Source organism: Aquarana catesbeiana, linkage group LG05 (genome assembly GCF_042186555.1).
Source record: "Aquarana catesbeiana isolate 2022-GZ linkage group LG05, ASM4218655v1, whole genome shotgun sequence".
NCBI lineage: Eukaryota > Metazoa > Chordata > Amphibia > Anura > Ranidae > Aquarana > Aquarana catesbeiana.
The window spans coordinates 238,485,476-238,500,550 of NC_133328.1; the positions used below are offsets into that span (position 1 = coordinate 238,485,476).

Here is a 15,075-nt window from a genome sequence, read left to right on the forward strand (position 1 = left end):
TCTAAAATATAAAAAGAAAGATGTGAAGGGGTGAGTGGCGCTACCTATATGTCAAATAGTGCTCTACCATATCACTCTATAGTGGCTAAGTATTAAGACAGTGTTATTGTGCAATAAATTATAACACAAGTTTCTATAAAGGTGATAGTGTAATATCTATCACACCTCACCTACCCCAGTGGGTGAGTACTAAAAGTTATCACCAAAAATATAATGGCTTACAAATTGGTGTATAAAACATCCAGACATGAATATCATGATAGTATAGTGATCCTCTGCTTGTAACAGTGCGTATAGTGTCCAAGCCCAAAATAAAGAATGTGAGTGAACCAAATCCAAATAAAAATGCAAAGAATCGCACCAAAAAACAAAAAAGTTATTAAAAAAAAAAATTGCACCAAAATTAAAAATTACACCAAGATGCAGTTTATCGCACCGTGTACAAAAGACACATAGGTGCTTTCATCCCAATGAAGGTGACTGTTCGTGTTTAGAGGAATTGTAGCAAGTGACTTTAGTGATCACAGAATCTTGACAGGTGACATGCATGCTCCCCCTCAAGGGTCCCCACTCACCAGATCCTACTACCCCTACAGGAGTAATGCGCATGTAGCTCCTTATTTGACATATAGGTAGCGCCACTCACCCCTTCAGATCTTCTTTCTTTTTATATTACACTTTTATTGTTTCACTTTTAAACATTATTAAAATCTCTGCTCCCCGAAAAAAATGTGATGCACCACAATTACTGCTTTTTCCTGTAGCCAGCAGCTGCTCCCCCACTCATAGCTGAGCAATAATTTAGGAACTTTTGTCTCTCCCTGTAGGCCTTCTGGACTTGATGCTGATATTGTCAGACTTATTCCATACTTTGAAACTATTGGTAGATCTGTATTGGAGCGGAGTTGCTTGGGTGCACTGTAAACTGTGATGGTTTGGGGGACTAAATGGCACCTGGGTGATCTGCGGTGCTCCAACGCAAACAAGATCCAACGCACCACAACACAGCTGTTGTGGTGACACCAATAGAAAAAACACAGAGGTGGTTGTTGCTGATATAAATGTAGCACACCCCGTAGGGACTGTTGATCAACTTGGATCCCCCGCTCACAAGCACCGAGTCAGAACAGACCGTGACTTTGTTTTTGTTATTTGAGGGTTAATAATTTGGATAGGGATAGGAGGTTGTGGGATGCCAGCTTGACTTCATCAAAATTTCAGGGGCATCTTCCTATATACAGTCTCCTTCACTTGTGTCCTCTACACACTTGCTCCAGCTGAATCACTAGAATAACCTATCGGGCTTTCGGTCAGATTTTAGCAATGGCCCTCTGTAGGCAGGAACTCGTAGCCCCTTGTGTACCAAAAATGTAGTGAGACAGTTTGTAACTTCTCCTCTGTGGCCACTGATCCCAGCACCACCTCTTTGAGCACTGCCAACCCACCTGGCTGCAGCTGCCCCTTTCACTAGCCCTCCAGGCTACGTTTCACACCAGTCCTCCTAATTGACTCTTCACTAGCCCACCCGGCTAACTATCGAGATCTCTCAGGGAAGGAATGACACACTGCTGCCTTCAGGGATGGCTATATGTGGCAGTCTCCCCCCTTGTTGCTCCTAAACAGTGTTGCTTCTCACTCTGTTCTCTTGCTCCAGTGCCTCCAGGAAAGCTGCCTCTTTTTGTGTTTTTTGGCAGGATCCTTCCAGCGCCCAGGCCCAAGGCAGGTCACCCCCCTCTGAGGTTCTATGGGGTACCTCTGAGGGCCACCGACAGACTCCTCAACACTGTATCTCAAACTTCCACCTGACTGCCCCTGCTGGCATCACCCATGTCTATTTATGGAGTGGTCTCAGTCCCCTGATAGCCTACCTCCTGAGGATTGGCTAAGGCTCCATAAATATTGAAGGCAGCTCCTCCTAACCTCCACCCACTAATTCTAGAAGGCCCATCCCAAAATGACAAAAAAGGGGGTAACACAGCAACAATACCTTACTTTGACACCTGGTTTTTACAGCACCTACGGGATAATGCCTGCCATAGACGGTTCCATCCATGGGCAGGCTGAATGTACCAGTTTGATCGATCAACCTGGGTACTATTGGCCTGCCAGATTTTACTTGTGATTATTTCTAGTGGCTGCTAGCAATAATTACTGTCTTCTCCCGGCAGGGATAGCTTAGACTTTGAAAGAAGAGGGGGGAAAAAACAGAGGCTGGGGCACACCGAGTACCTCCTTTACTGCTCCACCATACTTCATTATATTTTTCACACTAAACTCCTAAAACGAGGGGGATAGGTTATCCAGCATTCACACCACCTTTACTACTGTGAGGTTTTTCACCAGGGTCGAAGATATGAAGGATATTATGGATTGTTGCCAAAATGTGATGACCACAAAATTCAACAAACTTCTATGATTTAGAATCAAGGTTGATTTGTAGTAACTACCCAAATCGAGTCTACATACAGTTTGTGATAGGCAAATTAAAAAAAAAAAAAAAAAAAAAACCTAGGCAAAAGGCTTTTTTATTTTTTTTGTTTTTTAAAGACTTTCATATTTTATAATCGTACAATTAATGAACTGATGACCATTCTTTCTTCATTTTAGAGCTGTCTTCTGTAACTTTTTTTTTTTTTAAATCTGTTCTTTTTCATTTTGTTAAAGGGAACGATGAAATTAAAAGAGGAGTCCTTTTAATGCTGTTTGGAGGTGTGCCAAAAACTACAACGGAAGGCATTGCTCTGAGGGGAGACATCAATGTATGCATTGTTGGAGACCCAAGTACATCAAAAAGCCAGTTTCTCAAGTAAGATGTAAACTTTTTTTTTTTTTTTTTTTTCACCACAAATTGGCTTTTGACTGCCACAGCTATCTGTATAGCTAGTGTTTTTTCAGAAGGCTGATCTTTAAAACCACATCATTCCTTGTACTTGTGCTTTTTACTTTGAGTCGCAAAGCCCTAGGTCACATGGAATGCTAGGCCTTAACTAAGTCATATGGAGTGCAAACATAGCAATGCGAGTTGGAAAAGTCTAGTAGCTGTTTCTCATCTTGTGTTGGGACACTTGCCAGCTGACTGGGTATTTTTGGGGAGTATAAACAGATAACATTTGTTGTGTAATCCCAATAGACTGGCATTGGAGTTGTCTGCAGCGTAACTCCTCTGTGCCTCCTTTCAAAGGCCAAACATAGTGGTCCATACAATTGTGTGTAAAGCAATGTTTTTAGGTAGATAATGAAATTTTCTTCTCTGGTGGGACTGGGATGAGCTCTTCTGTACTTCTGCCAAAGTTGAATCTATGGAGAATTTGTAGATATTAGAACATGAAAAGGTGGGAGGAACACCCAAAACTTTGTAGGTCGAGGAGGATCATGGCATTGAGTATTCAAGATTGAGAATACGCTGGGGGCTGACTCTGCTCACCAGGATGGAATATCCTTTATTAAGAAAGCACTGGATGAATTGCCTGATTGTAGAATGTGTGACTGCCATCTTTACTAGAGTTTTCACATTGGGACCCAAGCAGCTGTCTGATTTTTGTGAACTGGATTACATTGGAGCAAAGTGAGGGTGAGTCAAGGTGAAGCAAGGATTTGGTGTGTGTTTTGTTTCTTTTTTTCCCATGTTCGTCTTTCAGGACAGCCACCATAGAGACCTTGTAAATAAATTAATTAGGAAGGTCTGCGCTTAGGACGTGTGAAGGTTGCAGCCTCCCCAAATCCCCCTCCCCCTTAAGAGGGCTCTAAAATATAAAAAGAAAGAAGATGTGAAGGGGTGAGTGGCACTACCTATATGTCAAATGGTGCGCTACCAAATCACTCTATAGTGGCTAAGTATTAAAAGACAGTGTTATTGTGCAATAAATTATAACAAAATTTTCCATAAAGGTGATAGTGTAATATCTATCACACCTCACCTACCCCAGTAGGTGAGTACTAAAAGTTATCCCCAAAAATGTAATGGCTTACAAATTAGTGTATAAAACATCCAGACATGAATATCATGATAGTATAGTGATCCTCTGCTTGTAACAGTGCGTATAGTGTCCAATCCCAAAATACAGAATGTGAGTGAACCAAATCCAAATAAAAATGCAAAGAATCGCATCAAAAAACAAAAAAGTTATAAAAAAAAAAATTGCACCAAAATGTAATTATCTCACCATATACAAAAACATATAAGTGTATACATAGTGTCCCAATCATAAAATCAAATTGTATATAAACCCAAGATGCGAAAAAAAAAAAAAAAAAAAAAATGCAAAAAAAAAAATCGCACCAAAAGACAGAAAAAATGCAAAAATCGCACCACAATTAAAAATTACACCAAGATGCAGTTTATCGCAATGTGTACAAAAGACACATAGGTGCATTCATCCCAATGAAGGTGACTGTTCATGTTTAGAGGAATTGTAGCAGGTGACTTTAGTGATCACAGAATCTTGACAGGTGACTCGCGTGCTCCCCCTCAAGGGTCCCCACTCACCAGATCCTACTACCCCTACAGGGGTAATGCGCATGTAGCTCCTTAGGTTGGCAGGTAACCGCTGGTGTCAGCCTTTGCAGTTCCTTGAGCAGCCTTAGGATATCCGGGTTGTGATGGATGTAGTTTTCATAATCCGCATAAAAAAGAAAAATTGGCTCCCATAGTGCAGTATAACCAAAACTTCCGTTTATTAAAAGATTATTTAAAAAATGTATAAAAACAGACAAAAAAAATGCAGTTCATGCAGCATAATGCCTAGTCCCATAGGGGCTGCACTTGCTGGTATAAAGCATAGGCAACTGAGCTGTAGGTGGTCAGCATGCACTCTGGTTGCGTTCCACCCACTCGCTCAGCTTCCTGGAAGTCATGTGCTGTGCATAGTGACGCCGTACGCGTTTGGTCATAAATGTCTTCAGCAGCGATGTCTTACCACTGCACGTCACGTATTTTATAAGGGAGAGTGGCTTGTAACCTCGACCACTTAAAACCGACCCGCCCAGCTAATACTAGGAACCAGGAAACCCATGCATTGCATAACGATGTTAAATAGGTGCCCATCCCGGGGCGGACCAAATATGGTTTCAGGTGAAGGTAGATAATAATACACCCGCTCTCCCTTAATAGCGCCATAAGCTTCATAAACACAAATCAGTTAATACAGAGACCAGGGTAAATATAGCAATATAAGATACATTTGTACCATTAGTATAAAATCTAATTGTTCCAGAATCCCCCTAGTGGCTAAGGATAAAATCTTAAAATTGTCTGAATACCCATCAACCATTACTGATTACTCAAGCCCTTTGGCCCGTAAGGTGTAAAAAGTGACACAGAATAGGGTTAAGGATAAAATGAAAATAAAGGTAAACATAGAATTATGAAGAAAGGAAAAAAGTACCTATAGAGATATAAAAATAGAAACAATTAAAATAGATCGCCTAGTCCAAAAGTCAGCAAATACAAATAGTTTCTTATTGAACTTGGCTCAACAATTAACTGGCATACCTCCCAATTACCTGGTAGCCCAGACCCTAAATAAAATCAGTTAATACACAGACCGGGGTAAATATAGTAGTGAGAGATACATTTGTAACATTAGTATATAGTCTAATTGCTCCAGAGTCCCCCTAGTGGCTAAGGATAAAATCTTAAGGATAAACTTAGAGAACAAAGCCAGATATTACCCAGTAAAACTGTCTAGATACCCATCAACCATCGCTGATTACTCAAGCCCTTTGGCCCGTAGGGTGTAAAAAGTGGCACAGAGTAGGGTTAAGGGTAAAATAAGGATGAAGGTAACCATATAATTAAAAATAAAGGTAAAAGTACCTAATAGAGATATAAAAATTATAGAAATACATATAAAAATAGAAATGCCTATTCCAAAAAGGCAGCAGATACAAATAGTTTCCTATTTAACCTGGCTCAACAATTAGCTGGCATACCTGCAATTACCTGGGAGCCCAGACCCTAAAAAGGAGGAGGAGGGTAAGGGTACCAGGGGGGCAGGCCATAAATTGTGGTAGAAATTTGGGAGTTAAAGGTAAAAATGTATATATGTATAAACTGTAAGACTAAACCTCCTAACGTGTGTGCCCCAGCTAATACTCTGGAACCCACCCCACAAGGCATGCAATGCTTGAAGAGGCATGGTGGTGGGCCCTCTATACAAACCCCACACTACAGCTTAGGGGGTAAGCCACATCTCGGGCAGTACATGAGGGGTGTGGGATGGGCAACTGATCCTCCACCTACTTGAAAGATTCCTCTGCATATACCTACATAATGTATATACCGTGGCCCCCCACCAATTGGGGGGGGGGGCACAAACAGCCTAGTTAGCATAGGGGGATGGTACAGAGGTATATGCATAACTTCTAAAGTAGAAATCATACTACCATAAACCAGGATTAGGGATTGGCTATGAAGCAGTTGAGGTCTATGTCCAGGTTAAGGGCCTTGGGGGCAAGGGACCCCAACCGGTAGATCCAAGCTGTTTCATTTTGAGATACTAGGGTGGTTTTATTTTCTCCTCGCCAGTGATCGTTGATGAGGTGAATCCCATAAAATATTAACCCAGTGGGGTCCCCATCGAAGTGGCGTGATAGATTGTGTTTCGAGAAGCCCTTCTGTATGTTCTTGATATGCTCCCGTATACGTACACAAAGTGGGCAGGTGGTTCTGCCAACATACTGAAGGTGGCACGGGCATTCAATGACATAGGTGACATGGGTGCTGTGACATGTAATTAGTTCCCTTATTCAGTATTCTCTATGGTCAGTTTTTGACTTGAAAGATTCCCTTTTGCGAGGTTGTTTTTTGCTCACTCTATATGCTAGACACCTCTGGCATTTATAGAAGCCCTTCATTTCTGGAAAGATTTTAATTGTTTTAGGTGGGTTAACTACATTATGAACTAAGTGGTTCCAAAGAGTAGGTGGCTTATTGGGCAGTATTTGTGAGAGGACATGGTCCTCCTTCAATATAGGCCACTATTTTTTTCAGGATGTGCTCAAAGGCCTTCTATTGAGTATCAAACCCTGTTATAAAGGCCATCTCCATTTTGTGTTCTTTCAAGGAACCACTCCGTTAGAATATCAGCCTGTAGTTGGAAGTCTTCTGTTGTCACAATTTCTCCACAACCTAAGCAGTTGGCCCTTGGGTATATTCCCTTTCCACTTTGGATGGTGGCAACTGGACATCGGGATGTACCCATTTCGATCGGTTGCCCTGAAGAAAGTCCTGGTACATAATCTTTCCCCTCTTTTGAAGATCTCCAGGTCATCGATCTTATGATTGCTCCATTTACCGGAAAAAGTAAAGCCATATCTATTGTCGATCAGACCATTCAGGAATTCCTCAAACCATTCAGCTGTACCGTCCCATAGTATAATAAGGTCATCTATATACCTATGTTATAACTTTAATTGGGGAAGCTTCTTTGCATAAACGTACTCCTCCTCCCACATGTTCATGAGGAGGTTAGCAACGCTCGGGGCATAACGTGCCCCCATCGCCACTCCTTTCGTTTGAACGTAAAAATTATGGTCATGCCAAAAATAGTTGCACCCCATAGCGAACTGTAAGCCCTCAAGGATGTAGTTGATCTGCTACTGTGTTATGGCTGTATGTTCATGTAGGGCTTTCTCCACCCCCAACAGGCCATCCTTCTGGACTATACTTGTGTATAGGGAATTGACATCAATAGTGGCTAACAAGTAACCCTCGGTCCCCCTTATCTGTTGGAGATCCCCTATAAGTTGTAAACTATCACGTAGATAAGATCTCCCTTTTTGTACCAGTGGTTTAAGATATTTGTCAAGGTACTCCCCTAGTCTTGGCTTATCTAGTCTTTTGTGGATCTTCAGGGTATAATAGATAACTGCGGTCTTCGTGGTATTAGATACCAGGTATTCAGCTTCCTTAGAATTCAATAATCCAATCTCCTTTCCTTTCTTTACAAAGGCTTTCAGTTTGTTTTCATACGTCAATTTAGGGTTACCCTTAAGCTTTTTATAAGTGTGTTCCACCTTCAGTTGGTTGTTCATTTCTTCCTAGTCACGTTTATTTAGAATTGTGGGATATAGGTTTAGTGCTATAGAAAAAACATGATTGAAAAGTCCATAGAAGATTTTTATATATAGGTTGTCTGAAGCAGTCAAAAGCAATTCACAGGAGGACTCTGCAGACATAAAGGGAGAGAGAGCCCATCACCATCACCCAAACACACTGACCCTTACTGTCAGCAGGTGGGTTATATAGCATAACAATATAGGATGGAAACCACAGGAAACAGGCGTTTCTTTATCGCAGGCTCCTCACTCCAATGATGCAATAGAGATTAATAGCCAACAAAAACACTCCACATTTGCAGCGAAATATTAGGTATACATGTAAACGAGAAAGGATGAACTCATTGTGCAGACATTCCAAATAAAGACAAATTTATTAGGCACCAGTTTGCAAATAAACACTCACATTTAGGCAAAAAGTTAAAAGCGAATTAAAGAAAGCGACCAGAGCTTCCTACCACTGAGATGACCACAGCTCCTCCGTCCTCTCCGCTGTGTCACTCATCCCTAAGCTCCGCCCGACGTTTCGTTACTATCATGTGTCATCAGGGGCGTGGTTGTGAGGTGCGGCGTTCGGAAGTTATGTAGAGAGATGGAATAGGGAAGAACGGAAATTGTATGCGTTCCAAGGAGGCGGACGTAATTAACCTCCAGCTCCTGGAACACAACAGCTGGAAACAGACTCGGGGCTGCAACATAAAATGTGCTCCATAATCAAAGTTATATATAAAATTGAAAAAAAAATACCATCCCCCCCCCCCCCCGTCTGCTGGGCGTATAACAACTTCTTAACTCTTACCTAATTCTTTAATAGTCTTCCACACAATGAATATGGATTGGTTTCTCAAATTGGTTTATAAGTATGCTGACTCATCCCTTATTCTACTATCTTTATTTAATAAAAAATGTTTCTTTATATTGAATTTTTGCAGGTCAAAGACCTCAAATTTATCCGGGGGTTTGTCTGGAGCATATTTCAATCCCAGGTCGAGCACTTTCATTTCTTCGTAAGTAAACATGATGTCGCTGAGATTATATATTCCCTTCCCTTATGCTCTCTTCGTCGTTTTCTTCCTCCCTCCTCTGCTTCCTCTTGTCTGTTTCCTCTTTCTTGGTTTCTCTGTATGTGTGCCATGTCTCCTCCTTGGTTCCTGTCCCAGTATGTCCTTGGATGAGGATATTCTCCATGATCCTGGTATCCATCCCTCTGTGGTATCCACTTTGTGGGTCCCCTCTGTTCCCATTCGTTTCTCTCCATCCATTGCTCCTGTAAGGCACTCAGGCTTTCCATTTCCCTGGTGGTCTGTCTTGTGGGCCCCCCTGGGAAAAACCCTATGTTCTCTAAGATCTCTTCCATATTGGGGTCCTCTTTCATCCCTAGGGTTTCCCCCATAATGGGGTTACATATCATAATGGTTGCCCTCCTCAATGGTGAGAAACTGTTGTATGTAGGTATATTGTACCTTGGTGACTCTAGCCCCAAGGGGTTCCTGATAGTTGACCCTCCTTGGTTCTGTTCTCTTGATACCAATTTGCTGGTCCGGTTCATTGGCGGCTCCCTCATGTTATGTTAGTGTGATTGGGTTGCTGAGGGGTATTTAATAATGGTCCCAGCAATTTAGTTTCCATATTGCCATCAGGGTTATCATCCATCATTGTCCTCCAAATCCTCAGTGGGGTCTCCTAGGGCTACTTGCCATTTATAGACCTTCATGTTGTTATAGTCCAGGACGTCTTTTAAATTTTTTCAGTTTTTTCGCTTGTATATCAGTGTCATGTTTCTTTATCTCTTGAAGTTCTTTTTCTTTATCCTTATATTCCTTATGGTTGGTGAATGGTAATAGCGAAGTCTTGATCTCTGCTATACTGGCCTCTATCAGCCTCAGTTTATACTGTCTTCTTTTGACATTGTTTTGTAATAATTTGTTTTCGCATTTATTAAAGAAGGAATACCATTCCTCCATAAGCTCAGCAGCATCAATGCTGTCATTGGGGTTCAAATCCCATCTGAGTCTTCTAGGGATCATCTTTTCTCTAACGTATGTTTCTAGTGTGGCTACATCCCACCACACATTAGGTAGTCTGCGCTCAGGATGTGTGTGAAGGTTGCAGCCTCCTCCAGATGTGAAGGGGTGAGTGGCGCTACCTATATGTCAAATAGTGCTCTACCAAATCACTCTATAGTGGCTAAGTATTAAGACAGTGTTATTGTGAAATAGATTATAACAAAACAGTTTCCATAAAGGTGATAGTGTAATGTCTATCACACCTCGCCTACCCCAGTAGTACTAAAAGTTATCACCAAAAATGTAATGGCTTACAAATTGGTGTATAAAACATCCAGACATGAATATCATGATGGTATAGTGATCCTCTGTTTGAAACAGTGCGTATAGTGTGCAAGCCCAAAATACAGAATGTGAGTTAAACAAATCCAAATAAAAATGCAAAGAATCGCACCAAAAAACAAAGTTATAAAAAAAAAATTGCACCAAAATGTAATTATCGCACCATATACAAAAACATATAAGTGTATACATATAGTGTCCCAATCATAAAATCAAGGTGTATATAACCCCAAGATGAAAAAGAAAAACCAAAAAAATGCAAAAAAAAAAAAAAATTGCACCAAAAACAGAAATAATGCAAAAATCGCACCAAAATTAAAAATTACACCAAGATGAAGTTTATTGCACCGTGTACAAAAGACATAGGTGCATTCATCCCAATGAAGGTGACTGTGTTTAGAGGAATTGTAGCAGGTGACTTTAGTGATCACAGAATCTTGACAGGTGACTTGCGTGCTCCCCCTCAAGGGTCCCCACTCACCAGATCCTACTACCCCTACAGGGGTAATGCGCATGTAGCTCCTTAAGTTGGCAGGTAACCACTGGTGTCAGCCTTTGCAGTTCCTTGAGCAGCCTTGGGATATCCGGGTTGTGATAGATGTAGTTTTCATAATCCGCATAAAAAAGAGAAATTGGCTCCCATAGTGCAGTATAACCAAAACTTCCGTTTATTAAAAGGTTATTTAAAAAAATGAATAAAAAAAGACAAAAAAATGCAATTCATGCAGCGTAATGCCTAGTCCCATAGGGGCTGCACTTGCCGGTATAAAGCATAGGCAACCGAGCTGTAGGTGGACAGCATGCACTCTGGTTGCGTTCCACCCACTCGCTCAGCTTCCTGGAAGTCACGTGCTGTGCGTAGTGATGCCGTACGCGTTTCGTCATGTCTTCAGCGCCGATGTCTTACCACGTCACGTATTTTATAAGGGAGAGTGGCTTGTAACCCCGCCCACTTAAAACTGACCCACCCAGCTAATACTGTGAACCAGGAAACCCATGCATCACATAACGATGTTAAATTAAATAGGTGCCCATCCCGGGACGGACCAAATATGGTTTCAGGTGAAGGTAGAAAATACACCCGCTCTCCCTTAATAGCACCATAAACTTCATAAACACAAATCAGTTAATACAGCGACTGAGGTAAATATAGCAATATAAGATAAATTTGTACCATTAGTATATAATCTAATTGCTCCAGAAGCCCTAGTGGCTAAGGATAAAATCTTAAGGATAAACTTAGTAAGAGCGCAAAGCCAGATATTACCCAGTAAAACTGTCTGAATACCCTTCACCCTCCTTTCTTTTTTATTTTAGAGCCCTCTTACGGGGGTTTTTTGGGGGAGGCTGCAACCTTCACACACGTCCTAAGTGCAGACCTTCCTAATTTACTTACTTGTTCTGATCACCTTAGGGTGTGAATACTGGTCTGCAGCTATGGACATTTTTGGTTATATGAACAATAGGAATGTGGACATAGTGGGTATCTTTAGCCAAGAGCTAGTTACCAATACACAAGACATGCATAGCCTAATGAAACAATTAAGGCACACTATGGAAAAACAACCTAGGGTGTGGTGGGATGTAGCCACACTAGAAACATACGTTAGAGAAAAGATGACCCCTAGAAGACTCAGATGGGATTTGAACCCCAATGACAGCATTGATGATGCTGAGCTTATGGAGGAATGGTATTCCTTCTTTAATAAATGCGAAAACAAATTATTACAAAACATTGTCAAAAGAAGGCAGTATAAACTGAGGCTGATAGAGGCCAGTATAGCAGAGATCAAGACTCCGCTATTACCATTCACCAACCATAAGGAATATAAGGATAAAGAAAAAGAACTTCAAGAAATAATAAAGAAATATGACACTGATATACAAGCGAAAAAACAGAAAAAATGTAAGACGTCCTGGACTATAATAACATGAAGGTCTATAAAAGACAAGTAGCCCTAGGAGACCCCACTGAGGATTTGGAGGACACAATGATGGATGATAACCCTGATGGCAATATGGAAACTACATTGCTGGGACCATTATTAAATACTTCTCAGCAACCCAATCACACTAACATAACACGAGGGAACCGCCAACGACCCGGACCAGCAAATTGGTATCAAGAGAGAACAGAACCAAGGAGAGTCAACTATCAGGAACCCCTTGGTTCTAGAGTCCCCATGTCACCAAGGTACAATATACCTACATACAACAGTTTCTCACCATTTGAGGTGGGGCAACCATTATGATACGTACCTCCATTATGGGAGAAACCCTAGGGACGAAAGAGGACCCCAATATGGAAGAGATCTTAGAGAACATAGGGTTTTTCCCAGGGGGGCCCATGAGACAGACCACCAGGGAGATGGAAAGCCCGTGTGCCTTACAGGAGCAATGGATGGAGAGGAACGAATGGGAACAGAGGAGGCCCACAAGGTGGATACCACAGAGGGATGGATCCCAGGATCATGGAAAATATCCCCATCCAAGGACATACTGGGACAGGAACCAAGGAAGAGACATGGCACCCATACAGAGAAACCAAGAAAGAGGAAACGGACAAGAGGAAGCAGAGGAGGGAGGAAGAAAACGACGAAGAGAGCATTAGGGAAGGGAATATATAATCTCAGCGACATTATGTTTACTGACAAAGAAATGAAAGTGCTCAACCTGGGATTGAAATATGCTCCAGACAAACCCCTGGAGAAATTTGAGGTCTTTATTGACCTGCAAAAATTCATGAGAAAACTCGATATAAAGAAACATTTTTTTATTAAATAAAGATAGTAGAATAAGGGATGAGTCGGCATACTTGCAAACCAATTTGAGAAACCAATCCATAGTCAACCCAAAAACACCTGGGAATCAATGCATGGGAGCTTTTAAAAAAATGGTTGAAGATGACCTAGCCAAACTTGCAAGAGAGAATACAAAAACTAAAAATGTATGGAAGACTATTAAAGAATTAGGTAAAAGGAAAGAAGTAGTTATACTATGCCCAGCAGATGGGGGAGGGGGGGGGGACGGACTGGTAGTTCTAAATGAACAACCTACTGAAGGTGGAACACACTTATAAAAAGCTTAAGGGTAACCCTAAATTGACGTATGAAAACAAACTGAAAGACTTTGTAAAGAAAGGAAAGGAGATTGGAATATTGAATGCTAAGGAAGCTGAATACCTGGTATCTAATTCCATGAAGACCCCAGTTATCATACCCCGAAGATCCACAAAAGACTAGATAACCCACCCAGGAGACCAATTATCAGTGGGATAAAATCGGTATTCTCAAGACTAGGGGAGTACCTTAACAAATATCTCAAACCACTGGTACAAAAAGGGAGATCTTATCTACGTGATAGTTTACAACCTATAGGGGATCTCCAACAGATAAGGGGGACTGAGGGTTACTTGTTAGCCACTATTGATGTCAATTCCCTATACACAAGTATAGTCCAGAAGGATGGCCTGTTGGGGGTGGAGAAAGCCCTACATGAACATACAGCCATAACGCAGGAGCAGATCAACTACATCCTTGAAGGCTTACAGTTCGCTATGGGGTGCAACTATTTTTGGTATGACCATAATTTTTACGTTCAAACGAAAGGAGTGGCGATGGGGGCACGTTATGTCCCAAGCGTAGCTAACCTCCTCATGAACATGTGGGGGGGGGGAGGAGTACGTTTTATGCAAAGAAGCTTCCCCAATTAAAGTTGTATCGTAGGTATATAGATGACCTTATTATACTATGGGACAGTACAGCTGAATCATTTGAGGAATTTCTGAATGGTCTGAGCGACAATAGATATGGCCTTACTTTTTCCGGTAAATGGAGCAATCATACGATCGATGATCTGGAGATCTTCAAAAGAGGGGAAAGATTATGTACCTTTCTTCAAGGCAACCGATCGAAATGTGTACATCCCGATGTCGAGTTGCCACCATCCAAAATGGAAAGGGAATATACCCAAGGGCCAACTGCTTAGGTTGCAGAGAAATTGTGACACAACAGAAGACTTCCAACTGCAGGCTGATATTCTAATTGAGCGGTTCCTTGAAAAAGGATACAAGCGAGAACATCTGGAAAAATTGAAGCTTAATATAACGAGCATGGACAGAAATACTCTCCTTAATAAATCAATTAGAAAAGAAAACAAAATGGAGATGGCCTTTTATAACAGGGTTTAATAATATAAGGCCTTTTGAGCACATCCTGAAAAAATATTGGCCTATGGGGTTTGTATAGAGGGCCTACCACCATGCCTCTCTTCATGCATTGCATGCCTTGTGGGGTGGGTTTCAGAGTATTAGCTGGGGCACGCACGTTAGGAGGTTTAGTCTTACAATTTATAGATATATACATTTTTACCTTTTTAACTCCCAAATTTCTACCACAATTTATGGCCTGCCCCCCTGGTACCCTTACCCTCCTCCTCCTCCTCCTCCTCCTTTTTAGGGTCTGGGCTACCAGGTAATTGCTAGCTAATTGTTGAGCCAGGTTCAATAGGAAACTATTTGTATCTGCTGCCTTTTTGGATTAGGCGTTTTTATTTCTATTTTTATATGCATTTCTATTATTTTTATATCTCTATAGGTACTTTTACCTTTATTTTTAATGATATGGTTACCTTCATCCTGATTTTACCCTTAACCCTACTCTGTGCCACT

The 15,075-nt window shown here is 41.3% G+C and overlaps 1 protein-coding gene across 1 annotated transcript in view; it reads left to right on the plus strand.

Moving 5' to 3' along the window:
* Positions 1-15,075, plus strand: part of LOC141144695 (maternal DNA replication licensing factor mcm6-like) — a 359,926-nt gene that overhangs the window by 188,758 nt on the left and 156,093 nt on the right. Inside the window, 1 exon segment of the mRNA XM_073630632.1 lies at positions 2,665-2,806. Within this exon segment, the coding sequence (XP_073486733.1) occupies positions 2,665-2,806 (142 nt within the window).